Raw genomic sequence first — 25,230 nt, 5'->3', positions numbered from 1 at the left:
CGGGCAGGTCTGCAGGAGCCCAGCGGGGAAGGGCCGGGCAGGGCGCCCCAGGGGAGCAGCCTCGGAGAGAAGGGGGCCAGGAGGGGAGGGACACCGCGAGGCGGGAGGGCAGGGCAGGAGGCGCGGCGTGGGGCGGACCTGCTCTGAAGAGGCTGGAGCCCCAGGCCCTGCGATGGGGGATGCTGAGGGGCAGAGCCCTGGCCGTGCCCCCCGGGTCACATCCGTAAGACAGGGCGGTCGGGAGAGTCATTGTCATGCTGACCCTTCCCCCGGGAGCTGTGGAGGCTGGCGGCGGACAGGGAGAGACACCCGGGACAAGGGGTGGCCTTTGGTTAACTGCAGGCTGAGACATGGATGACTCAGGGGCCCTGAGCTGCTGGGACCCCGGGCAGGCTTCTGGATCTGAGCTGGTCAGCGCTTGACCTGGTCAGGGCAGGAGAGAACACCGGGTAGCCTGTAGCACGGGGGACCCCAGCCCACCCGGTGGCGACAAGGACGGCACGAAGAGCGTAGGAAGGGATCACAGATGGTCCGTGGGGACTCCATGACTTAAGCAGAAGACAGCCGCTCTTTGGCTGCAGGCCTTTTCAGTGCCTTTGAGGTGGACTGTGATGAGCAAGAGGGGCCCGGAGAGCGGCGTCTGGCCTGGGCTCAGGCTGCCCACAGCACCCCGGGGGCAGGGCTCCAGGAACAGTCCCATTGTCCCCATCACCTGACGGTGTGTCCTCGGCCCTATAGCTCTGTGAAGACCTGTTCTCCCGCATCAACGACACGACCAACGACAACATGTCCTACTCCGTGGAGGTAGGGCTCCCCGAGCGTCCGTTCTGCCAGCACAGCGGGGGGCTCGGGCGTGGACAGCGGTGCTTTTCTGCTTTAAAGCAAGTCCCTACCACTGGTCTGTGCCGTTGGCTCGTCCCTCCCTCGTGCATGTGACACCCACACCGGGCTCGGGAGTGAGGGGCGGTCCTCTGCTCAGCAAGTCTCACTGAGTAGTTGCTCCGGACCAGGGGCGGGGACGGATGTCTCAGAGCCGCGGGACCTGGCTCTGCCATGGCCGCGGTGTGTCCACGTCGGACAAGCCCCAGGATGAGCGCAGGTGGGGGGGACCAGCACGAGGTGGGCCAACTTCCCTGCGCACTCATTGCACTCACCTGACCCCTGCACTCGCACATGCCTCCCCCTGCCAGCAGGTGACCCCCACAGCCCTATCCCAAGAGTCCCTGGTAACGGCCCTGCACCCCCACCTTGGGGGGCCCTGATGGTATATCTCCGCCCTGTAGGTCAGCTACATGGAGATTTATTGTGAACGCGTCCGTGACCTCCTGAATCCCAAGAACAAGGGCAACCTGCGTGTGCGCGAGCACCCGCTGATGGGGCCGTATGTGGAGGACCTCTCCAAGCTGGCTGTCACCTCTTACAATGACATCCAGGACCTCATGGACTCAGGGAACAAGGCCAGGTGCATGCCGGGGGCTCGCCCTCCCCCACTTCTCTACCCTAAACGCCGCCCCCCCCCCACTGCCATTGTGAGTCTCCCTGGGGAAGGCCTGCTCCTGGGGCACCTGTCGGTTTCTCCGTGGGGTCTGTCCAGCACCCCCATGGAGGGTGGACCCCGCGGGCCTGAGGCCACTGAAGGGCCAGCCTGGGAGGGGCCTCCAGACCCCCACCCTGTCACCTCCACAGGGGCTGCTCCTCCTGGGGGGGACTGGCATCATCTGTGAGGCTCCCCGGGGTCCTTCCCTGTGGGCAGCTGCCCCGTTGGGCCCAGTGGTCAGGAGGCTGTGAGGCCCGGTTCTGCCCGCTCTGCAGGGGGCGTAGGTGGGGGCCTGGGGGCAGGGTCAGCCATAAGGCACTGCTGGCCACGGGCACTGGTGGCACTGCCCCGGGGGGTCTGCCCGGCTGCTCACGGAAACGGTCGCCTTCTCTGCCGCCCAGGGACACCCCCACGGTGAGCGACCTCACGTGGGTCAGAGCCCTGCAGGAGCAGGGTTCTGGTGAGGCCCGTCCCTTCTGTGGGCTGTCAGACAGCGAATCCCCACCAGGGACACGTCCTGAGGTCCCGGCAGGTCGGCAGCCCTGGGACCAGCCCTGCAGCTCCCCTCGCGTTGCCTTGGGCTCCGTCCCCCAGGGGCCTGCTGCCGGCCCTGTCCAGACGGGGACCGAAGGGACAGAAGGTGGGCGCCTCCTTTCCCTTCTGGGCGGGGGGCCTTTCCACATCTCGGCCTGACAGGGCCCCCTCCCTGTTTCGTGAGTGCTCCTCGGCTCTGCTGACCCCTGTCACGGCGCCCGAGTACCAGGCTGGAGCTGGTGGCCGGGAGGGCGTGGGCCCCGTTCGCACTGTGACAGGACACGCAGTCACCACCAGGCTGGGTAGGGCAGCCCCGGGAGCCCTGGGAGAGCCATGCCCCGTGACCTGGTCCAGCTGGCTAGCACCGTCAGCGACTCTCCTGCCCGACCATAGGACGACAGGTAACCACGTGTGGCTTCCGTTCCCCCAGGACCGTGGCGGCCACAAACATGAATGAGACCAGCAGCCGCTCCCACGCTGTCTTCAACATCATCTTCACCCAGAAGCGCCACGACGCGGAGACCAACATCACCACAGAGAAGGTGAGCGTGGCCTTGGCAGAGGCGGGCCATTTGGGCGGGGGCACGGGTCAGTCCCATCGGGCAGGACGAGGAGGCCAGGGAACCACCGGCCCGCGAGGCTCGGACAGCGTCCTCACCCTGGGCGCCGGGCCCTCACCACCCCCTGCTTAGTGTGGGCCTCCGAGAAGTTGGCCGGCCTGCGGGGCCACCTCGTCTCGGTATTTGGCACCGTCTGGGCGTAGAAGGGACTGACGGTGGAGGGGCCGTGGACCCGGGGTGTGCCTCCTGCCGGATGGTTTTGGTGGAGACCGTGGGGGCTGAGGAAGGGCGTCCCCACGGCCGCACCGCTGAGGATACCGGTGGCCCTTGGAAGCAGAGGGCCGTGGGTGGAGTGAGTGCCTGTCACGACGGTGACCGACTGGCAGGAGAGCGGGGGCCCCGGCATCCACAAGCACAAAGGAGAGGCTGTGGTCTGAGCACCACCCCGCCCACCGCCCCGGCTCCGGATGCCTTTCCCACGCGCCTTGGCGTTCTCAGGGAACCCGGGTAGGAGCACGGTCCCCTGGGACCTTTATCTGGACACGTGGTCTCCATGCCCCGGAAGGGGCCGCACGGCAGGCTCAGAGCCTCTTCCTGCCCATCGGTGGCCCTGTCCCTTGGGGTCAGGTTTTCTCTGTGTCACCTCCCCTGACCCACTGTCCAGGCCTCCTCCCCGGGGCGCCTCGGCCGCCGCCTGGTGGGCAGTGCTCTCTCGGGCAGCAGGCAGCCCCCCAGGGTCCGCATGTCCCGGGGAAGTTTGCCACACTTCGTCGCCGATCGCGCCAGGGTCCTCTCAGCCTGGTGCCATCCTCCCAGAGATGGCCCGGCAGGGTCTGGGTGGGCAGAGAGAACGGAGCCAGAGCTGGGTTCAGATCCCACCGCGGATGAGGAGCCCATCTGTGGAAAAGGGGGGCAGGACACATCTGGGGAGCTCTGTGGGGGTTCCGTGCTTGCACGTGGAGAGCCCCGCGCACCGAGGGCAGCGTCTCCGCAGCATCGCGAGTGTTAGGGGTGAGGGGCACGCAGCCTCTTGGGGAGGTGGGCTTTGAACCCCAGGCAGAGCCTCCGGTGCGCTGTGAATAGAGGGAAACCACGGGGTCTGAGACCGGCGGACCCCCGAGGCAGGGCTTGGCCACGGCCCCTCAAGTGTGCACTTCAGGCCTCGGAGGGGGCAGGGCGCCCCCTTGCGGCCTCGAGCATCTCCTGCATTTGACACGTTGCGTTTCAGGTGAGCAAAATCAGCCTGGTGGACCTGGCGGGGAGTGAGCGGGCCGACTCCACGGGAGCCAAGGGCACGCGGCTCAAGGTAGGGGCCAGGCCACCATGCCCGTGGACGGGAGCGGGCCCCTCCACGCCTCGCTCATCCGGCAGGTCCCATCTTCCAAGCCTGGCCTGCTCCAGGGTGGGCTGGGTGGGAGGGCCCCTCTTGGGGAGCACCGCCACCCGGGGCGAGCCCGGGCAGGGAGGGCAGGGGGCGAGGGTGAGGGCGTGGGAGGAGGCCAGTAGCCAGAGGGCCGCGCCCAGCACGCTGGCTTAATGGTTAAGGAGGACGGAGGCCCTGGCGGGAAGGCTGGGCCCCGTGCGGGCCCTCACAGGACCCCGGCCACCCGTGTCTGCGCTTTCCCGCCAGAACCCAGGCTGCGAGGCGGACAGTGTCTGGTCAAAGCGGTCCTTGGTGTCGGGAAGGAGACTTTTCATTTTCAGCCTCCCTTAGGTCCCCGCCGTTACCTGGGGGACGGGAGGGGGCCCTGGAAATTGTACCAGCGGGGCTCGTGTGAGGTGTTCTAAGGACTCCCTGGGGGACTAGGACAAACACTGGGCGCGCTGCACCCCCTTGGCCAGGGTGGGCCTCTGAGCAGCTTCTCGCCAGAGCCTCCCGTGCTCCAAGGAGCCCCGGGATTAACGGTCAGGGCTTGGTGGCCTCAGACCAACGTCACGTGGGTCAGGCCCCATGGGATCACGCTGGAGCAAGAGGTTCATGAGGCTTCCTGTCCTCTCTGCACACAGGAGGGAGCCAACATCAACAAGTCCTTGACCACGCTGGGGAAGGTCATCTCTGCTCTGGCGGAAATGGTGAGCCAGCTTTGGGTTTCTAGAACTAGGCTGATGGGATGGATTGCGGAGGTGGCTCCCTGTCCTGCCTTCTGTGGAGGATGCCGGGGGCCTGTCATACCTGCCCCGGGCCCTGTCTCTGGCAAGGAGCCCGGGGTTCAAGGGAAAGCCCGAAGGTGTGAGGGGTGTGTGTCGCTAGGCTACAGATGGGGTAGTGATCCCTGTTACTCCCTGGAACCTCAGTTTCCCTACCAGTATTGGCCACTCAAGACACCCAGGCCTTTGTTCAGAGAGGGACGAATCTTACGAGGCCCTACCCTTCTGAGATTGTTAGGGGTGAAGGAACCTGAGAGGCCGCGCTGTCGTTTGGCCCGTCGGGACCCGGGTGGCCAGCGGTGGCCAGGTGAGGAGGGATGGACCCCTGGCACGAGCTCAGGCCTCTCCTGCTCCTTTGTTCTCTGGAGCCTGCCATCGTCTCCTCCCCACACACCTTGCGTCCCCAGGCTCGCCCCAGGTCCTCAGACTCTGTCTTTTCTTTTCCAGGACTCTGGGCCCAACAAGGTAAGCTGCTTTCTTTGGTTCTAGGGGGAGGAATCTCCCTCCAGGGCAGGGCTGGGGGCTGGAAGCAAGGAGCCCCTTTAGCTCCGGTTCTCCTGTGAAGGTCTCGGTCGTAAGAGTGCTCCTTCATTTGTGCACCTCACAGACAGACACATCGAGCCAGCGCTGAGCTGGGCGCTGTGCCAGAGCAACGCAACCCTTCCGGGGCCGCAGCGCGATGGGGGACGGAGACGTAGAGACGTGGACACAGAAAAAAAAATTACGAATTGGGAAAAAGATGGGCTGTGAGAGTGACGCACAAGTGAGACGGCCTTTAGTCGGGTGGCCAAGGAAGCTTTACGCGTAGTTGTAAGGCTGAGACATGAGGAGCGGGGGGGAGCCAGCCGTGTAGCCGGAACGCCCGGTGTGAGGTGCCAAAGGGGAAAAATGTTGGCTTGTGTGGGAATTGCGTGTGAGGAAACGTGAGGAAGCGTGAGGAACTGTGTGAGGAAATGAGAGGCAGTGTGTGACGAACTATGTGTGGGGAACTGTGTCAGGACATGTGGTAGGAACTGTGAGGAAACGTGGGAGGAGCTAAGCGAGGATCTGAGAGGAACTAACTGTAGAAACGGCGTGAATATTTGTGGGGAACTATGTGGACGATTGTGTGAGGAACTGTAAGGGAAGTGTGTGTGGAAGAGTGAACCGTGTGAGGAACTGTGAGAGGAAGTACGTGAGGCGGGGGTGGGGCAAGGATGGCACTTTTGAGGGAATTGTGAGGAACTGTGTGGCAGCTGTGAGATACCGTGTGTAGGACTGTGTGAGGAGCTATGTGAGGAAGTATGGGAAACGAGCACGGCACTTACGGAACCGTGTGATGGACTGTGTCAGGGACAGGAGAGAATTGAAATCGTGTGGAAACGTGTAACTGTAGCTGAGAAAATGCGTGTGAAGTTGCATGCAGAACTATGAGTAAATGTGTGGACTGTGTGAAGAGTTGTGTAGAATGGTGTGGGGAGCTAAATGGACAAATATGTGAGGAAACCGAGGGACTGTGTGGAAACTGTGAGGAACCACGTGAAGATCGTGTGAGGAACTGTGAGGAACCGCATGAGGAACCGCGTGAGGAACCACGTGAGGAACCGCGGGAGGAACCGTGTGAAGAACAGTGGGAGGAACTGCGAGGAACCACGGGAGGAACCGTGTGAAGAACTGCGTGAGGAACCCTGTGAGGAACTGCGAGGAAATGCGTGAGGAACTGCAGAAGGAACCATGAGGAACTGCGTGAGGAACTGTGGGAGGAACCGTGAGGAACCGTGTGAGGAACCGCAGGAGGAACCGTGTGAAGAACCGTGGGAGGAACCGTGTGAGGAACCGTGTGAGGAACCCCGTGACGAAATGTGTGAGGAACTGCAGAAGGAACCGTGAGGAACCGCGGGAGGAACTGTGAGGAACCGTGGGAGGAACTGTGTGAAGAACCGTGGGAGGAACCGTGTGAAGAACCGTGGGAGGAACCGTGAGGAACCACGTGAGGAACCGTGTGAGGAACCGTGGGAAGAACCGTGTGAGGAACCGTGGGAGGAACTGCATGAGGAACCGTGAGGAAACGTGTGAGGAACTGCAGAAGGAACCATGAGGAACCACGGGAGGAACTGTGAGGAACCGTGGGAAGAATCGTGTGAAGAACTGCGGGAGGAACTGCAGGAGGAACCATGTGAGGAACCGTGGGAAGAACCGTGTGAGGAACCGTGGGAGGAACTGTGAGGAAACGTGTGAGGAACCACGTGAAGATCGTGTGAGGAACTGTGAGGAACCGCATGAGGAACCGCATGAGGAACCGTGTGAGGAACCGCGGGAGGAACTGTGTGAAGAACCGTGGGAGGAACTGCGAGGAACCACGGGAGGAACCGTGAGGAACCGTGGGAGGAACTGTGAGGAACTGCATGAGGAACTGTGTAAGGAACCGCGGGAGGAACTGTGAGGAACCGCATGAGGAACTGTGTGAGGAACCGTGTGAGGAACCACGTGAGGAACCCCGTGAGGACCCGTGAGGAAACGTGTGAGGAACTGCAGAAGGAACCGTGAGGAACCACGGGAGGAACCGTGAGGAACCGTGTGAAGAACTGTGTGAAGAACTGCGGGAGGAACCGCGGGAGGAACCATGTGAGGAACTGTGGGAAGAACCGTGTGAGGAACTGTGGGAAGAACCGTGTGAGGAACTGTGGGAGGAACCGTGAGGAACCATGGGAAGAACCGTGTGAAGACCCGCGGGAGGAACCGTGAGGAACCGCGGGAGGAACCGTGTGAGGAACCGTGTGAGGAACCGTGGGAAGAACCGTGTGAAGGACCGCGGGAGGAACTGTGAGGAACCTCATGAGGAACTGTGTGAGGAACCACAGGAGGAACCGTGAGGAACTGTGTGAGGAACTGCATGAGGAACCCCGTGAGGAAATGTGTGAGGAACTGCAGAAGGAACCGTGAGGAACTGTGGGAGGAACCGTGTGAAGAACCGTGGGAGGAACCGTGAGGAACTGCGGGAGGAACTGCAGGAGGAACCGTGAGGAACCGTGGGAGGAACCGTGGGAGGAACCATGGGAGGAACCATGTGAGGAACTGCGGGAGGAACTGTGAGGAACCGCATGAAGAACTGTGTGAGGAACCGTGTGAGGAACCGTGTGAGGAAACGTGAGGAAACATGTGAGGAACTGCAGGAGGAACCGTGAGGAACCGTGGGAGGAACCGTGAGGAACCGTGAGGAACCATGTGAAGTACTGCGGGAGGAACTGTGTGAGGAACCATGTGAGGAACTGTGGGAAGAACCGCGGGAGGAACTGTGAGGAACCGCAGGAGGAACTGTGAGGAACCGTGTGAGGAACTGCGTGAGGAACCGCGGGAGGAACCGTGGGACGAACTGTGAGGAACCGTGGGAGGAACTGTGAGGAACGGCGTGAGGAACCGTGTGAGGAACCGCATGAGGAACCACGTGAGGAACCGCATGAGGAACCGTGGGAGGAACCGTGGGAGGAACTGCGTGAAGAACCGTGGGAGGAACTGTGAGGAACCACGGGAGGAACCGTGTGAAGAACTGCATGAGGAACCGTGTGAGGAACCGCATGAGGAACCCCGTGAGGAACCGTGAGGAAATGCGTGAGGAACTGCAGAAGGAACCGTGAAGAACCGCAGGAGGAACTGTGAGGAACCGTGGGAGGAACTGTGTGAAGAACCGTGGGAGAAACCGTGTGAAGAACCATGGGAGGAACCGTGAGGAACCACGTGAGGAACCGTGTGAGGAACCGTGGGAAGAACCATGTGAGGAACCATGGGAAGAACTGTGTGAGGAACCCCGTGAGGAAACGTGTGAGGAACTGCAGGAGGAACGGTGAGGAACCATGGGAGGAACTGTGAGGAACCATGTGAAGAACCGCAGGAGGAACTGTGTGAGGAACCGTGTGAGGAACCGTGGGAAGAACCATGTGAGGAACCGTGGGAGGAACTGTGAGGAACCGCATGAGGAACTGTGTGAGGAACCGCAGGAGGAACCGTGTGAGGAACCGCGTGAGGAAGCGCGGGAGGAACTGTGTGAGGAACTGTGGGAAGAACCGTGTGAGGAACCGTGGGAGGAGCTGTGAGGAACCGCGTGAGGAACTGTGTAAGGAACTGCAGGAGGAACTGTGAGGAACCGCATGAAGAACTGTGTGAGGAACCGTGTGAGGAACCGCGTGAGGAACCCCGTGAGGAAACGTGAGGAAACGTGTGAGGAACTGCAGGAGGAACCGTGAGGAACCGCAGGAGGAACTGTGTGAGGAACCGTGTGAGGAACCGTGTGAGGAACCGTGGGAAGAACCGTGTGAAGAACCGCGGGAGGAACTGTGAGGAACCGCATGAGGAACTGTGTGAGGAACCGCAGGAGGAACCGTGAGGAACCGCGTGAGGAACTGCGTGAGGAACCGCGGGAGGAACCGTGGGAGGAACTGTGAGGAACCGCGGGAGGAACCGTGGGAGGAACTGTGAGGAACCGCGGGAGGAACTGTGAGGAACCGTGGGAGGAACCGCGTGAGGAACCGCGGGAGGAACCGTGGGAGGAACTGTGAGGAACCGCGGGAGGAACCGTGGGAGGAACTGTGAGGAACCGTGGGAGGAACCGCGTGAGGAACCGCGGGAGGAACCGTGGGAGGAACTGTGAGGAACCGCGGGAGGAACCGTGGGAGGAACTGTGAGGAACCGTGTGAGGAACCGCGTGAGGAACCGCGGGAGGAACCGTGGGAGGAACTGTGAGGAACCGCGGGAGGAACCGCGGGAGGAACTGTGAGGAACCGCGGGAGGAACCGCGGGAGGAACTGTGAGGAACCGTGTGAGGAACCGCGTGAGGAACCGCGGGAGGAACCGTGGGAGGAACTGTGAGGAACCGCGGGAGGAACCGTGAGGAACCGCGGGAGGAACCGCGGGAGGAACCGTGTGAAGAACTGTGGGAGGAACCGTGAGGAACCGGGGGAGGAATTGTGCTGGGAGTCGGACGTGCTGTGTCGGGAAATCTGTGGGAACTGCATGTGAATACACGTGAAGAATTGTGAGAAACTGTACGTGGACCGCGTGAGCCACTGTGGGACTTTGTGTGAAACAGCGTGGGGATGGTGTGAGGGATCTCCGAGGAGCCGCGTAGAGGGCTGTGTGAGGAACTGCGGTCTGTGAGAGGCACCACGTGAGCAACCTCCGGGGATCCGTGTGGGGAGCTGTCCAGGGAACCTGCATGAGGAAGCGTATGAAGTGGGGAGTAATGCGTGAAACGCCGTGAAAGAACCGCGAGGAGCTGCGTGGATGGTGTGAGGAACCGGGCAAGAGCTGTATGGAGAACGTGAGCAACTGTGCGACTGCGTGTGTGTGACAGCCTGAGGCGTGAGGAGCTCTGAGGAACCGTGTGGGAAACTGTGGGGAAGCGTGAGGAACCGCGTGAGGGACTGTAAGGAACCGTGCGAGGAGCCACGTAGGAAGCGTGTGGGGAGCGGTGGTGTGGATGGCGTGTGCAAAAGCGGTGACTTAGGAGGGGAATTGTGAGGCGTTAGTGGAGAAGCGCGTGAGAGAGAACTGCGCGGAACTGCGCGAGGGACTCTGTGGGGACCTGAGGGCACTGGGAAGAACCGTGAGAGAAAACGTGTGACAGACCGAGGAACCGGGAGGAACCGTGTGAAGAAAGCGTCGGGAACTACGGGAGAGAGCGAGAGGCACGCTCGCAGGGCCTATAAAGAGCCGTGCGGGAACGGCACGCGGAGGTGTGCGGAAGCGCGTGAGAAGGTGTGCGGGGAGCTAGCCGTGTGAGGAATTCCGGGGAACAGCGTGTGAGAGCGTGTGGACGCGTGTGAGGGGACCGTGAAGGGCGGGGCGCGCGCCTGTGCGCGGAGCTTCGTGGGAAACCAGGGAAGGACGGTGTGACGAAGGCGCGAGGAACCGTGCGAGAAGCCGAGGGTGCAAGTGGAGAGCTGTGAGGCGCTTCGTGGGGCCGTAAGAAGCGCGTGGAATGGTGTGGGCGGACCGCGTGGGAAGCGTGTGAGAGACCCTTGAGGACATTTGTGGAGGACGGTGCGGGGCTCTGGGGCGACGGGGGGAGCCACGTTGGGGAGCGTGAGGAACCGGGTAGAACTGGGTGTGGCGGGGGCTGGGAGGACGGGAGAGCAACTGCGGGACAAACCGCGATAGAGCCGCGCGGGGAACCGTGCGAGGCATTGTGGGGAAACGTGCGTGAACCCCGAGAGACGGTGTGGAAGCGCGGGCAACGCCGTGGGGAAGTGTGGGAGCCGTGTGGGGACGGGCGGAAAGCCGGGGGAGGGACAGGCCGCGACCCCTCACACGGTTCTCTTCGGTTTCTCAGAGTCCCCCGCACGGCCTCGGTGCGGTTCATCACGCCGTTCCCGGCGCAGCTCTAGGCACGCGCTTCCCTCCTGGTCGGCGGGAGAAGGGGGGTGCGTCTGAGGAGCCGCGAGGAACTTTTCGGGGCGGTGCGCGCACGGCCTGATGTGCGTGGAGGGCCGCCAGAGGCCCCGAGGGGACGCACGTGAAGCCGTGGAAGGTCGCGCGGGATCTGTGTGGGGGGTGCGTGTGTGGGGCCGAACGCGGCGCCGCGCGGACCCTTCGGGGACCGCGAGGGACGGCGTGCGCTCTGAGGAACCGTGTCGGAGCGTGCGGAGAGGGGCCGATGCGAGGAGCCGCGTCACGAGCCGTGTGATGAGTCGTGCGGGAGCGCGTGGGGCGCCGTGGGGGGGAGGAGTGAGGGGCCGTGAGGTCATCGGCGAGGCACCCCGGCAGCCGCGGTGGAAACTTGCGCGGGAATCGTGCGAGGGAGTTTTTGAGGACCAGGGCCCGGAGCGGGGGGGCGTGGGGACACGTCCTCGTGAGGCGAGGAGGCCCGCGGAGGTCCGTGCCGGGCGCCGGTTGACCGCGGCTCGACGGGGCGAGCGGACGGGCTTCGGGCAGGGCTCGTGAAGTCTGATCGAATCCGGCCCGCGCTGCTCGGGCCGCCGCGCGACGAGGCGACTGGGGACGGGCGGTCTGGTGCGGCCGCCGGGAGGACGGAAGTCGGCGTGGCGGCGATCCGGGTGCAAGACGACGGAGGCCGGGAAGGCGGGGGAGAAGGGGGGGCGGGGGGGGCTCGGGGAGACGCGGGGGCGGGAGCGATCGGGGGGGGCTGCCGGCGGACGGAGCGGGCCGCGGCGAGGGCGCGGCGGCATCGAAGGTGACTCTGGGGGTCCTTGCCGAAGGGCCCGTGTGCCCAGAGGGCGTTCACCGTGGGGACGAGGAATGCGACAAACGTGGCAGAGGGTTCGGCCTCGGGAATTAAATCGGCAAAAAACGAGGTAGAAATACAGTCTCCATCCGTCACGTTTCGAAGGAGAACAGAAGGCCCTGGGTGCCGACGAGGTGCTGTGAGATGGGCCCTCAGACCCGCTCTCCGCGAAGCCGGCGCGGCTCTGACCGCGTGCCTCAAGAGCTTTCACAGTTAAAAACGATTCTTTCATGTGTATTCAGTTTTGAGGGAAAGAGACAGAGCTTGAGCAGGGGAGGGGCAGAGGGAGAGGGAGACACAGAGTCCGAGGCAGCTCCAGGCTCCGAGCTGTCGGCACGGAGCCCGACGCGGGGCTCGAACTCAGGAGCCGTGAGATGGTGACCTGAGCCGAAGTCGGACGCTTAACCGGCCGAGCCGCCCCGGCGCCCCAGGCGCCCTCCGAGATCTAGGGGAGCGCCTCTTGGAAATCAGCCTGAAGAACAGCGACGGAGGAGCCTGCGTCTAGAGAAAAGGCACAGCCCTCGTGGTGGCGCCCGTGTGCGTCTCCCGGGAGGGCTCTGGGGGACAGGGCCGTGTCCGGTGGCCTCTGCGGGGGCCCAACAAATACTTTCAAGCAACTGTGTGCATGAACGAGGAGACGGTGGAAAGTAACCGGGTGCCCTCGGTCAGCGGACTCCCTCGTTCCATCAGCGGCGTCCCCAGGGAGCGGTCAGCGGTCTCCCTCGGTCAGTCCGTAAGCAGTGTCCGCGGGGCGCGGGGCCCAGCGGCCGTCGCGTGGCCGGAGTCCGGGTTCTGAATGTCCTCTATCTGCCGGAATGGAGGAAGAAAGAGGCACAGGAGTAGGCGAGGGCGTGGAGGACGCTTCGTCCTGGGGCCGGCGGGCGGGGGCAGGAGCGGCTACCGAAGAAGGGGCCTGTGCCCTGGACTGCAGGGCAGGGGAGGGGAGGTGAGTTCAGTGAGGGAGACGCGTGAGCGACGGGCGTGGGCAGAGGCCCGCGTTGTCACGTAAAGCAGCGGGGCCTTGGCTGTTTAGTCAGCGGGACTGACGGTGGGGCCCGAGGAGGGGGCGGTGGGCTCAGACCGGCCCTTCTGACGGAGCGGAGGCAGGACACGCGGCCGTGTCGGGCTGCGCGGCCCAGACGCGCGACGGCACAGACGAGGGAGGAACCCGAGGGATTCCCAGCCCTGAGTGCAGGCGCCCGGGGGCAGCACCCTGGGGTTCCGGTGGGGAGAGGCCTTGAGAACCGGCCCGGCCCCGCCTTCCACGCCAGCCTTCGGTTTGGGGGACGCACCCGCAGACCCCGTGCTTTGCCCTTCCGGCTCCCTTCCCTTCTGGCGGGCTCAGGCTTCACCTCGAGTGTTCCTCCCCCACAGAACAAGAAAAAGAAGAAGACCGATTTCATTCCCTACCGAGATTCCGTGCTGACCTGGCTGCTCCGGGAAAACCTAGGTGAGGCCTCTCGGGGTCGCCTATCCCCCGGGTTCTAACTTCCACCCTGGGCCGCCGTCCCGCCCTCCCTCCTGGGGAGGGGCGTCCAACCACCAGGAGGCCCCTCACCCTTTCTGGGCTGAGGTGGAGGCAGACCTGGGGGGGTCCTTCCGGAGGGCCCGGGCTGGTGGCCAGCGAAGGGCCGAGGAGAGCGAGTGCGGGGACGCAGCATGGCCCGCGGGGCCACAGGACACACACGCCTGTGCCGCTGCTCCCGCTTTAGGCCCGTGACACCCGGACCACGTCCCCCCACCCCCCGCCCTCGCGGGGACTCCGCGATTCTGGGGAGCCCTGCTTGCTTGCTGGGCTTTCGGGAGGTGCCACACGTCACGCCTTCTCCCTGAGTTCTGGGCCACCGAGAGACAGAGAGGGAGATGGAGACTGAAACGTTCCCAATCCCGATCCCTTCAACCCGAAAACAACCGTGGGGGTCCTCCCTGGCTACGTTTACAGCTCGGGAGGCCGACACCCAGGAAGGTAAACTGAGTCACGGGTTGACCCGGTGAACATAGGCAGCTGGGATCTACAGCCTTCCTCAGCTCCACGGCTGTGGTGTGGGGGTCCCGGCTGGCTGACCCTGCACCCCGGAAGCAGTCTGGCTGTTCCTCAGCTCAGACTAGCGACGGGCGCCACCTGGGCGCTCCGGGAGGCAGGTGAGCCCCACCGAGAGCGGATGGTATGTGCCAGGAATGCGTTTCTTCACCCGAGGCCAGGAAGGAGGCCTTGCCACAGGGCGGGGGCCGGCCCCAGGGTGGGGACAGGGGGAGCCCCCCACAGCCCAGCCTGGCGCCCGAGCCCTTTAGGCTGTCACCTCAGTTTGTGTGGGGCCACACCCTGGGCACATGACTCCCGGGACACACGTCCCTGAGGTCACAATGGAGAGGCCATCGGTCCCAACCCTGAGCACGGACAGGCAGCCGTCCCAAGGGCTGCCCGGGCCGCTGACCCGACCGCGCCGACGGCCCCCAGCCCCCGCTCCGCTCAGAGCCTGCGAGTGATCCTTCGGCGTCTGAACTGAAGTCGAACATCCATTTCCTCGCGCAGTGTGTTACCTGATGCCGGGCTCCGTGCTGCCCCGGGCTGGGAATCTGACCTTAAATACCGAGAAAAATCTTCCGAATGAGGAAGATAGAAGTGAAAGAAATCATTGCACCTGGAGTTGAATTGAAACGAACGTTGACTTTCTCAAGAAATTATCCTGAGCGTGAGAGGAAATGCTCCTCTCTTCAGTGTGGGGAGGGAAGACTGGTGGTTGAGAATAAACCCAAATTCGAGCAAAGCACTCTGCGGGAGAAAAATGACCGAGGTACCCGCTGCGGTGATGAAGTCGGACCCCCCGTTCCCACAGTTGGCCCGTGACGCAGTTTACCTCTCTGAGCCTTGGCCTCCCCAGCTGTACATGCAGGCGGGGAGGGGCAGGAGGGTGGGGGGAGGAGCCCCCGCGAGCTGGCCTTCTTCCCGCAGGCGGGAACTCCAGGACCGCGATGGTAGCGGCCCTGAGCCCTGCAGACATCAACTACGACGAGACTCTGAGCACGCTGAGGTGTGTCCTCCGGGGAGGTGGGCCCCGTCCTCCCCCCCCTCCCCCCCCCCCCCCCCCCCCCCGGCAATGGGACTTGCTCGCTCGTCCCTGGGACCACAGGCCCAGACGCGAAGGCCCCGCCACGGGGAGAAGATACCACCCTGTCCCTGCTCCTCCTGGGGACTCAGTTCCCCCGAAAGGGGGCAGGGTTAGGTGAGGCCCCCTGTGGGTCTCCGGCCAGTGGCCCCCCTGACTCCAAGTGGCATGAGCCCCTGCCCTGTGTCACAGCCCCTGGGTCCCCGCTACTGAGGCCCTCCCCACCACGGCTCTGCCCCGGGCAGGGCTCCGGGTGCCCTCGGGCCTGCCCGGCACTGGCACAGCCCACAGTCCCCTTGGCCGTCCAGGTACGCCGACCGGGCCAAACAGATACGCTGTAACGCCGTCATCAACGAGGACCCCAACAACAAGCTGATCCGTGAGCTGAAGGACGAGGTGACCCGACTGCGGGACCTGCTGTACGCTCAGGGTCTCGGGGACATCACCGACAGTGAGTGTCTGTGCCCGCCTGTCCTGGGCAGGGCAGCCGGGCCAGAGTGGCCTCCCTCCTGGGGACGGCCACCCGCTCGCCGGCTGCGGCCCGGCCGGGACCGGTCAGGCGGCCTTTGTGGCCTTGCCACCGGAATCCTAGCCCTGCTCTGAGTCCCCGTGCGAGGCTCCCCTGGCGGGAGGCTGGGGTTTCTGTCCTCGACCCGGGTGGACTGCATGGTTTGGGTTTGGAGCTGGCCCAGGCAGGCCACGGACGTTTTTCCTGGAAGCCACATGGGCGTGCCGTGGGCGCAGGGGGTTGCAGCGGTCTCCGTGCGTCCCCCGAAGACCCCTGCCACCCTGTCGGATGCCCGGCCTGCGACCCGCGTGCCTCAGACCCTCTGGAGACAAACCTGTTCTTCTGTTTCTCTGTCTCTCCTCCTCCCCCACGCCTCCCCTCCCCATAGCCAACACTGTACCCGGAGGACCCAAATGTGTGTATCCCCCTCACTGCTCTCCGCATCCCCGCTTCTGTGCCTGCTCGGCGGCGGGGCGTAGGGCAGCACGGCGGGGTGTAGGGCAGCATGGCGGGGAGGGGCCCGCCCAGCCCTCCTCTGCCTTCCCCTCTTTCAGGGGCTGGGGACAACAGCCGTCTTGTTCGCAGACACCCTCTAGGTGGATGCAGGCCATGCTGCCTTGTGAGCCTGCGTTCCGGGTTCAGTCCCGTGTCTGTGTGGGAAACTGAGGCCACAGGGAGGCCTGGTGCAGTCGAGGCCCTGCCAGGCCGGAAGTGACTGAACTCGGCCTGTCCGAGCGCCCCGCAGTGCCAGAGGCCTGGCAAGCTCGGAATGTTAGCTGGCGCCGGAGGGCCGGGAGAGCTGGAGGGCCCGCCGAGGCTCGGGGCCTGTCCCCCGGCTCCCAGCTCCGGCCTCCCCCAGACCACACCGCACACACCTTCCCCTGGAAGCGCCCGTGTGCCCTTCTGGCCTTGGGCCTGGCTCCCTGCGGCATGGACATGTGGTTTGGTGCCTCCCCGACCCAGGGGCCACAGGGTGCCCTCGGTTGCCCCAGCGCCCCGTGCTGTCCTATGTTTGCCGCTGCTCTGCTGTGTGTCTGCTTCTGCCAGGAGGGCTCTGGGCATCTCCCATACCCGGGGTGGCCTAGCTCAAATCCCAGGCCTCGGGCTCTCTGGGCACCCCAGTGCCAGGAGACCCTGGTCCCAGAGCAGGCTCTTCGGGGTGCAGGAGTGACGTGCTCCCTAGGGGTTCCCAGTTCACCTCTCCTCCAGGGTGTTCTCGGGGCAGATTCCTGTGCCCGGTGGGGCTGGACAGTTAGCACAGCGCAGTCCTCGCAGCTGGGGGGTGCATGGCCGACCAGGCGGGTGATGGGTGCCAGGGGTGGGCGCCCGTGGCAGGGAGGATGAGGACGGGTGTCGGGGCCCCGGGCGTAGGAAGGCCGCAGGGCAGCGACAGCACAGGGTGGTGGATGGGGTGGGGGTGCGGGGAGGCCGCTCCCGGACAGAGGCCGCCGGGCGGCCTGGGAGCAGGCGCAGGGAAAGCAGACGGGCCTCAGGGCCGGGCAGGTGCGGAGGGTAGAGGCGCTCGAGCGGGTGCCGGGGTGGTGGGCGGGCCCGGGGGGCTGCGCCCTGGCGGGGAGGTGGTGGGCAGCCTTGCATGTGCTTGTGCGGCGCTGGGCCCCAGGCTGCACCCGCCGGCCGTGTCTGTTTCCTGCCTCTCTTCACCTGCCTCTTGCTTTTTCCCAACTTGGTCTTTCTTTTCTCTCCCTCCCGTCTGTCTGCCCGCCCTCTCCTTCCCTTCCTCCCATAGACGTGTCCGACCTTGAGAACAATAACCGTAACCGTGGCGGGGCGGAGTTGAGTCCAGCCCCTGACAATCTCTCCACAGTGACCAACACCCTGGTGGGCATGAGCCCCTCGTCCTCGCTCTCGGCCCTGTCCAGCCGCGCCGCCTCCGTGTCCAGCCTGCACGAGCGCATGCTGTTCGCCCCAGGCAGCGAGGAGGCCATCGAGAGGCTGAAGGTGAGGGATCGGCCGGCGGGGACGCCACCCCCGGGGGGGGGGGGACGGGGGGCAGGCCCGGGACGTCTCCCGCTGGCACGGCCGTGCTCACGGCGCGGGGTGGGCCGGCTTGGAGGCGGAGCGGCCGCACGGATGGGTGCAGACGGAGTCTGGGCCCCACCCCCGGTGCCCCCACTGGCGCCCAGCACCGAGGGGTCCCCGCCTGCTGAGCAGGGCAGGCGCGGGTCCTGGGGGTTCTGTGCTCACACCTGCTCGGAGTGTTCCCCTGGCCCGCAGCGGCCCAGCGGCGGGCGGGCTGCCTTTTCGTTTATTGGCGTTCCGTCAGCGGATGACTGGGGTGCCGGGCTGTGTGGGGCTGGGGGGTCCAGGCCTCGGAGACAGAAGCACGGAGGCTGGACAGAGGCTGGACCGTGGCTGGCGTGGGGCACGGGTGGGGCAGGCTGCCCACCGGGGGGGCAGCTGGGAAGGTAACCGGGAGCTGGTGCCGATGTCAGAAGTGCTCGTCCCCTGTCCCGGCAGCGGCTGAGGGTCACCTGTGCCTTGGAATCAGTTTCTCAGTGTCCGCATGTGTCTCGCAGTGTCCCTGCATGTCTCTGAGTGTCCCCGCGTGTCTCCCAGGGTCCCACGTGTCTCTGAGTGTCCCCATGTGTCTCCCAGTATCCCCGTGTGTCTCCCAGGGTCCCTGTGTGTCTCCCAGTGCCCCCGCGTGTCTCCCAGGGTCCTCCTGTGTCTCTCAGTGTCCCCACGTGTCTCCCAGGGTCCCCACGTGTCTCCCAGGGTCTCCATGTGTCTCTCAGTGTCCCCACGTGTCTCCCAGGGTCCCCACATGTCTCCCAGGGTCCCTGTGTGTCTCCCGTGTCCCAGGTATCTCTCGGTGTCCCCACGTGTCTCCCAGGGTCCCCACGTGTCTCTCAGGGTCCCCACGTGTCTCTCAGTGTCTCCACGTGTCTCCCAGGGTCCCCATGTGTCTCCCAGGGTCCATGTGTGTCTCCCGTGTCCCAGGTATCTTTCAGTGTCCCCACATGTCTCCCAGTGTCCCCACCTGTCTCCTAGTGTCCCCACGTGTCTCTCAGGGTCCCCACGTGTCTCCCAGTGTCCCCACGTGTCTCTCAGGGTCCCCATGTGTCTCTCAGGGTCCCCATGTGTCTCTCAGGGTCCCTGTATGCTTCCCCATGTCCCAGGTATCTCTCAGTGTCCCCACATGTCTCCCAGTGTCCCCACGTGTCTCCCAGGGTCCCCACGAGTCTCCCAGTGTCCCCACATGTCTCTCAGGGTCCCCACGTGTCTCTCAGGGTCCCCATGTGTCTCTCAGGGTCCCCGTGTGCTTCCCCATGTCCCAGGTATCTCTCAGGGTCCCCGCATATCTCTCAGTGTCCCCACGTGTCTCTCAGCATCCCTGCTTGTCTCTCAGTGTCCTGCGTGTCTCACAGGGTCCCCATGTGTCTCTCAGTGTCCTTGTATGTGTGCGTTTCTCTCCCTCCAGGTTTATTTTGCCGTTTCCTCTACCGTCTGGCTGTGTCCACGGGAGAGACTTGTGTCCTTGGACACGTTAGCTCCTCAGCCCTTCACCCTGACCTTTCAGGCGTTGTGCCGCCTGACCAGACTGGGGACTGGGGTCTCGGTGCCCTTCCGCCTGGCCTCCGCTCCTGGCACAGGTCCCTCACCTCACTGTGCTCTTTTCCGCTGCCCAGGAGACGGAGAAGATCATAGCCGAGCTCAACGAGACCTGGGAGGAGAAGCTACGGCGGACGGAAGCCATCCGGATGGAGAGGTGGGTGGCGGGGAAGCCGAGGACTCCAGCGCTCCAGCCCGGGCCCCCGCTCCTGGGGGTGGCCGTGCCCTCTCACCCGGCGACTCTTGCCCCATCACCAATGGCCCCACTGACCTGATCCCTGATCAGGAGACCAGTCCCTCCAGCCGGACGCCTCAACTCTCTGACCGGATGGGACGCCACCCGGGCTCCGCCTTGGGCCGTGTGGCCAGAGCCCACGGCCGACTGGTCGGTTGGGGGCCAGGCAGGTCCTGCGGCCTCGAGGCTCGAGCTGACCCAGACACTGTCCCCACAGGGAAGCACTGCTGGCCGAGATGGGCGTGGCCATGAGGGAGGACGGCGGCACATTGGGTGTGTTTTCTCCAAAAAAGGTAGGTGCTCTTTCTAGCTCTGGGGTGCAGCCCTGACCGGGACAGGGCCGGGCGGCCCACAGCCCTTTGTGAGGTGTCGGCTCCTCTGGGAGGAGAGGGGACAGGTCCGGGCCCCGGGGGCCACGCTCGCCCACAGCCGCACCTCCCCAGTGGGGGGAGACACCCTCTTGGAGCTCAGCCAAAGTCGGGTCTGGCTATCCCAGCTGGCACTCAAGTCTCCCCCCGCCCGGGCCCACCTCGCTCACAGGACCTGGCCCCGTCACTAGAGGGGCCTCCAGAGCACTGTCCTCCTCAGTAGCTCAGGTGGGGCACGGCATGAGCGTTTGGGGAGAAGCTGTCTCTGATAATTCTAGGACCAGGCCCCCCACCCACCCCAAAGAGTGCCAGAGCCTCGAGCCCTCAGGAGCTACGTTCTAAGCCGGGGAGCCTCCAAGGAGGTGGTGGCCGTGTGTTCTGACCACAGCTCCGGACTCTCTGGGCCCTGCCCTCGATACTTTGTTAGTGAGGAAGCTCCTGCCCGCCTTCCTGGGAGCATCTTCGTGTGGCTGGCCCCTCACCCTGGCTCTGTCTGGGACGGCGGGTGCTCTGTGCCACCAATGCCCAAAGCCAGACACGCATGGAGCCCCCACGGTGCCGTCGGGGACCCTGTGGGAAGAGATGTGTGGACGCCAGTGTGATGCGTGCATCGGCCAGGTGTCCGCTCCTTGGGGACAGGGCCAGGCTCCTCGGGCTTCTTCCGCCTTCGTGTGCTCCAGGCTGGGGGGACAACAGTGCTGAGGCTCAGAGGCGGGGGTGGGAGTGCTTGCAAGGACTCGGGGCAGGCTGAGAAGCAGCTCACACCCTGCTTCGTGTGCCTTCTGGAGAGGCCTTGAGTTTTCCTGGGGTAACTTGCCCCTTCCCGGAGGGTGGGGTGTACCCCGGAGCTGTGGGAGCAGGTGCTCTTGGGACACTTGGCACCCTGGTGCCTTTGGTTGGTTTTCCCGGATCTGGGCACTGCCCAGGAGTGGGAGGATGGCCCTAGGGACCGCCGAGGACACCTCCTTCTGAGAAGGGCAGCATTCCTGGGACTCTGGGGAAGTGCCCGTGCCAGCTGGGCCCCCCCACTCAGCCCTGCAGGGCGAGCACCGTTCCCCTTGCTTGGGAGAGGGGGCGGTTGGGGACCGCTGTCCCCAGTGTCTGATGACCAGGACTTCACAGCCCCGCACAGGAGCGTTGGTGGTGCATCGTGGGATTTATAGCTTAAAGTGGAGGCGGTTTGTTCCAAGGTGCCAAGCGGGAAACCGAGGAAGCTGTCCCAGCCTTCACCATGTTGCAGGACCCTGGCCTGGGACACAGTCAGGGGTGGCGTTCCTGAGCTCAGGAAGCATGTCTAGGGCCCCAGTGCCCTGGGAGGGAGGCATGTTGCGGAGGACAGGGCAGCTGGCGGGTGCTGGTCGCCTTTGGTAGGCCCGTGGACAGGAGAGCGGGTCCGAGCTGGGTGGCTCAGCAGGGACTTCCTTTACAAGCTGTGCTCCAAGCCCCCAGGCCAGATCCCTCCCTGGCCAGTGTCCTGATCCTTCTGGACTCTCAGATCCACTGGGACCTCAGCTCCTGGGCGCTTCAGTTGGACTGAGGGCCTGTAGTCCCCTTGTAGGGTGGAGCAACAGACCCAGAGCCTGGTGCCGTGGGCCCTGCAGGGACCCGGCCTGCGCCCTGCACATCTGAGGGCCCGCCACAGCCCTCAGAATCCCCAGGTTCCCAGCTCCCCTAAGCGCCTACTGCCTGGTTCTGAGCTCCCTGGGCTCCTCACGGGAGCCAGACCGGGAGGACACTGCGTCCCCAGGAGGCCAGGCCTAGGCTGGTGGCGGTCTGGCACCTGAGGAGAGACAGGTCAGGTGCACGTCAGTGCTGGGCCCCGGCGCCTCCCCAGGAGAGGTGACCCTCCTTTCCCCCCAGACACCACATCTCGTCAACCTGAATGAGGACCCGCTGATGTCCGAGTGTCTCCTGTACTACATCAAGGACGGGATCACCAGGTGGGGGTCGTCAGGGTGGGGCAGGCTCCCTGGCAGAGGGGCCGCCAAGCCTGGGTATGTGCTGCAGCATTGCTGTCCCCCGTGCTGGCTGCTGGAGACAGTGCCGAAGGCCACCCTGGGCCACATGGCTCTCCCAGGCGGGGCGGCGCTTGGGGCATCCCTGCGGGGATGCGCGGGCAGGCCAGCGGGTGGCGGCACGGGTGCGCTGGGTCCTGCCAGTGCTGACGTCCCCCGCCCCTCCCCAGGGTGGGCCGGGAGGATGCGGAGAGGCGGCAGGACATCGTCCTGAGTGGGCACTTCATCAAGGAGGAGCACTGTGTCTTCCGGAGCGACTCCCGGGGCGGCAGCGAAGGTACCTCTGCCCTTCAGTCCCCACCTCTGCCCTGGCGCCACTGACCGTCAGGCCTGAGCGGGGCTGTGGGTCAGCCCTCGCTCCCTAGTCCGTCCCGGCAAAGCCCTTCCATTACAACGGTGTTCTGAGGGCTTGGCTGTGGACGCGGGAGCTCCCTCCCCACGCCGCGAGTGGTCTGGGGGTCTCCGTGGGCAGGAGAATGGGGAGCCGTGAGGAATGAACCTCCATCCGGGCTGGAGGACTATTTTTACACCGCACTCTCCTGTTGGCCGTGGCGCGGCCATCTGTCCGTGTCCCCAGCCTGCCTGCCAGTCACCTCAGGGCGATGGCCTTGAGTAGGGTTGGGGACGGAATTCTGTCTCCCAACGCCTGCCCTCCTCTTTGGGATGGGCACAAAGCTCTAGGGGGCTCTGGGACCCCTGGGACCCCTGGGGACACACTAGCCACTGTTTCCCGTCCGTGCCCACCTGGTTCTCTGACTGGGGCAAAGGCACCTCCCCATCGGGCGTCACCCTCACCTGTCGTATGGGGTGCAGCCCTCCTCTGGCTTCTCCAGGGCCCACACGATGTATTGTCTGGCGGCCATCAGGCTTTGCAGCTAGCAGGGATGAGAGAGGCCTGATGCGGGCCACACCTGGGTAGCCAGTTGAGCCGAGCCCTGCATGCGGACAGAGGGCATGGCCACTCGAGGATGACAGTCCCTCACTCTCTGCCCTCCCCATCTCTGTCATGTAGCCGTGGTGACCTTGGAACCCTGTGAGGGGGCAGACACGTACGTCAATGGCAAGAAAGTCACGGAGCCCAGCATCCTGCGGTCAGGTATGGCTAGGGCCTGGAGACAGGTGTCTCTTTCTCCCCTGCAGTTTCGGGACTAGGCCTGGGGTCCACGCACTCAGGAGGATAGGCCTCAGCTCGGTGTCTCCTTCCTGGTACCTGGGCCCCAGGGCAGGGAGGACAAGTGAGGGTGACTAAATGAGGGTGGCTGGCCAAGGTGGTGGGGGATGAGCTGAGGGAGGCTTTAGGGAGGACACACCAGGGGCTGGTGTGGGAGGAGCTGAGCCTGCTCCGTGGGCCCTAAGTCGGAAGGAAACTAGGCTGTCCAAAGAGCCCTTGTAGGCAGGACTGTCCAAGACGGTGGGTGCTACAGCCCTGGTGGACGTGTCTGCCTGGAGGGTCCTGCAGACCGGGGGACCCTGGCCCTGGGCACATACAGACGGGGGGCCCTGGCCCCTGCCCTGCTTCCATCGAGGCGGGTACTGAGGGGAAGGGCCCGTGAGCCCGTGCTGCAGCATCCTGCAGGGTGGGGGTGGGGGCACACACAGCCCACAGGTGTGGAGGAGTGGCCAGGGCCAGGGCCTGGGGGCAGGAGACCAGGCTGGCCTGGGGGTGACATGTGTGGGCTGTGCACAGGACCGCACGTTGGAGAAAGCCCCAGGACTGTTTTGCAAACATCACTGGCTGCTGTATATTGGGGGGGGGGGGTGGTGAGGGGGTGGGTCTGGGGAGAGAGTCAGGTCCCGGCCACGGGGTAGGTGGCTGGCTGGTCCGGAGCCGACCCGGGTGGCTCCTGGTGGCCCTCCCTGGGGCGGGCCAGCCTGGGGGACCTGCCGGTGCTCCACTTTTCCCGTCTTCCCGCCCTGACCCCTTGAGGCCACCCCCAAGGCCACAGGCTACCCCCCGATGGCCGGCCTTGCTTCTGTCCCCCAGGAAACCGCATCATCATGGGGAAGAGCCACGTGTTCCGGTTCAACCACCCCGAGCAGGCACGGCAGGAGCGCGAGCGCACGCCCTGCGCAGAGACGCCCGCGGAGCCCGTGGACTGGGCCTTCGCGCAGCGCGAGCTGCTGGAGAAGCAGGGCATCGACATGAAGCAGGAGATGGAGCAGAGGTGAGGCGCGAGGCTGCGGGTCACCGCGCCCCCTCTTCCCCTGCCGCGCTCCATCCCCTCCCACCCCCACGCCGCGCCCGCTCACCCGCTCACCCGCGCCCGCTCCCGCTCCCCCTCCCGCAGGCTCCAGGAGCTGGAGGACCAGTACCGCCGTGAGCGAGAGGAGGCCACCTACCTGCTGGAGCAGCAGAGGCTGGTGAGGGCCCGGCCTGGGCGGGGGCCGGGAGGGGGGTGCATGAAGGGGCCGGGCCGGGGGTGGGGGAGCCTGAAGGGGTCGGGCCCGGGGGCGGGGCGTGAAGGGGCCCGGCCTCCACGTGGGCCCACACTCCTCCCTCCGTGGCCAGGACTACGAGAGCAAGCTGGAGGCCCTGCAGAAGCAGATGGGCTCCAGGTGCTTCTCTGAAGCGAACGAGGAGGACGAGGAGCCGGAGGACGAGGGTGAGAGGCTCGGGGGGTGGGGGGGGGGTGGGCAGCGCCTGGGCCGGGGCCGGGCGGGGTCTCGGGCACGAGGAGCCCCCAGGCGCCTGGTCGGCGCCTTTGCCCTCGGGGTCCCCGGCCCGCCCCTCAGGGAGCGAGGCCTCCTTGTCCCCGGGAAGCCCCCACGGAGGCAGGATTTGGGGGAGGCCGCGCTGCAGCGGGAAAGCGCAGGCGTGTGCTCGCGCACGCAGGTTATGGCAGGAACGGCCCAGGTGGTGGGGAGCACGGTGCGGGCAGGGTGTGGTGTCTGCTCGTCCGCCCTGCCGTGTGTCCTGCCTGCACAGGCTGGTGCTCTTTCCCAGGACTAGGTCACCGCTCCTCACCTCAGGACCCCCTTTCCAAGCATCAGCTTGGGCAGCCCCCCCTGTGACAGGGGGAGGACCTCACACTGCTGTGGGGCACGAGGGCGGCCCACAGGCAGGGCAGATGGGGCGGAGTCAGGCACAGGATGCGCGTCCAGCTTGACCCCTCTGGTCGGCACCATTGCGTAGATGTGACCTTGGCCTCCTGTTGCCCGGAATCATCTTCCCTCGGGGCAGGAGCCCTGGATGAGAGGGGCGGAGCCTGGACAGGCCCCTCCTGGTGTCCCTGCTCCCTTTCTCTTGGGGACACAGTAGACAAAGGTGTGTGAGCTGGGACAGGGTGGGAGGTCACCGTGCTCTCTTGCCTGTCCTGTGAGCACGTGGCCCCAATGCTGTTCCCTCCCCCCGCCCCCAGCCCCGCTGGGCTTCTCTGACTCTCAGAATGTCCGGTTCTGGTCAGCCCCTCTGGGGCACATGGAGCCTTC

The 25,230-nt window shown here is 65.1% G+C and overlaps 1 protein-coding gene and 1 long non-coding RNA gene across 19 annotated transcripts in view; one reads left to right on the top strand and one right to left on the bottom strand.

Annotated features, from left to right (window-relative positions):
* KIF1A (kinesin family member 1A) overlaps positions 1-25,230 on the top strand; it is a 100,973-nt gene that overhangs the window by 35,235 nt on the left and 40,508 nt on the right. For 8 of the 18 annotated variants that reach the window (XM_023259987.2, XM_023259986.2, XM_045034732.1 and 5 more), the window contains exons 5-22: positions 739-804; positions 1,284-1,462; positions 2,502-2,613; positions 3,860-3,937; positions 4,639-4,704; positions 5,227-5,244; positions 13,370-13,445; positions 14,949-15,027; positions 15,411-15,553; positions 17,436-17,569; positions 19,261-19,340; positions 19,636-19,711; positions 21,647-21,726; positions 21,972-22,078; positions 22,814-22,897; positions 23,786-23,966; positions 24,090-24,162; positions 24,311-24,404. In XM_023259987.2, the coding sequence (XP_023115755.2) occupies positions 739-804; positions 1,284-1,462; positions 2,502-2,613; positions 3,860-3,937; positions 4,639-4,704; positions 5,227-5,244; positions 13,370-13,445; positions 14,949-15,027; positions 15,411-15,553; positions 17,436-17,569; positions 19,261-19,340; positions 19,636-19,711; positions 21,647-21,726; positions 21,972-22,078; positions 22,814-22,897; positions 23,786-23,966; positions 24,090-24,162; positions 24,311-24,404 (1,726 nt within the window). Of the gene's footprint in view, positions 1-738; positions 805-1,283; positions 1,463-2,501; positions 2,614-3,859; positions 3,938-4,638; positions 4,705-5,226; positions 5,245-13,369; positions 13,446-14,948; positions 15,028-15,410; positions 15,554-15,998; positions 16,026-17,357; positions 17,570-19,260; positions 19,341-19,635; positions 19,712-21,646; positions 21,727-21,971; positions 22,079-22,813; positions 22,898-23,785; positions 23,967-24,089; positions 24,163-24,310; positions 24,405-25,230 lie in introns of all 18 variants that reach the window. The other 10 variants (XM_023259973.2, XM_023259983.2, XM_045034729.1 and 7 more) reach the window with 2 other exon arrangements.
* On the bottom strand, positions 12,214-14,300 carry LOC123379331. Its single transcript, XR_006583685.1, has 2 exons — positions 13,288-14,300; positions 12,214-12,802 (listed from the first exon to the last, which is right to left on the bottom strand). It is a non-coding gene; the product is annotated as an uncharacterized LOC123379331 (long non-coding RNA).

This window comes from Felis catus, chromosome C1, assembly GCF_018350175.1.
Source record: "Felis catus isolate Fca126 chromosome C1, F.catus_Fca126_mat1.0, whole genome shotgun sequence".
In the NCBI taxonomy this organism is placed as follows: Eukaryota; Metazoa; Chordata; class Mammalia; order Carnivora; family Felidae; genus Felis; species Felis catus.
Note: the sequence above shows the minus strand (reverse complement) of the source record. Positions and strands in the feature narration are given on the sequence as shown.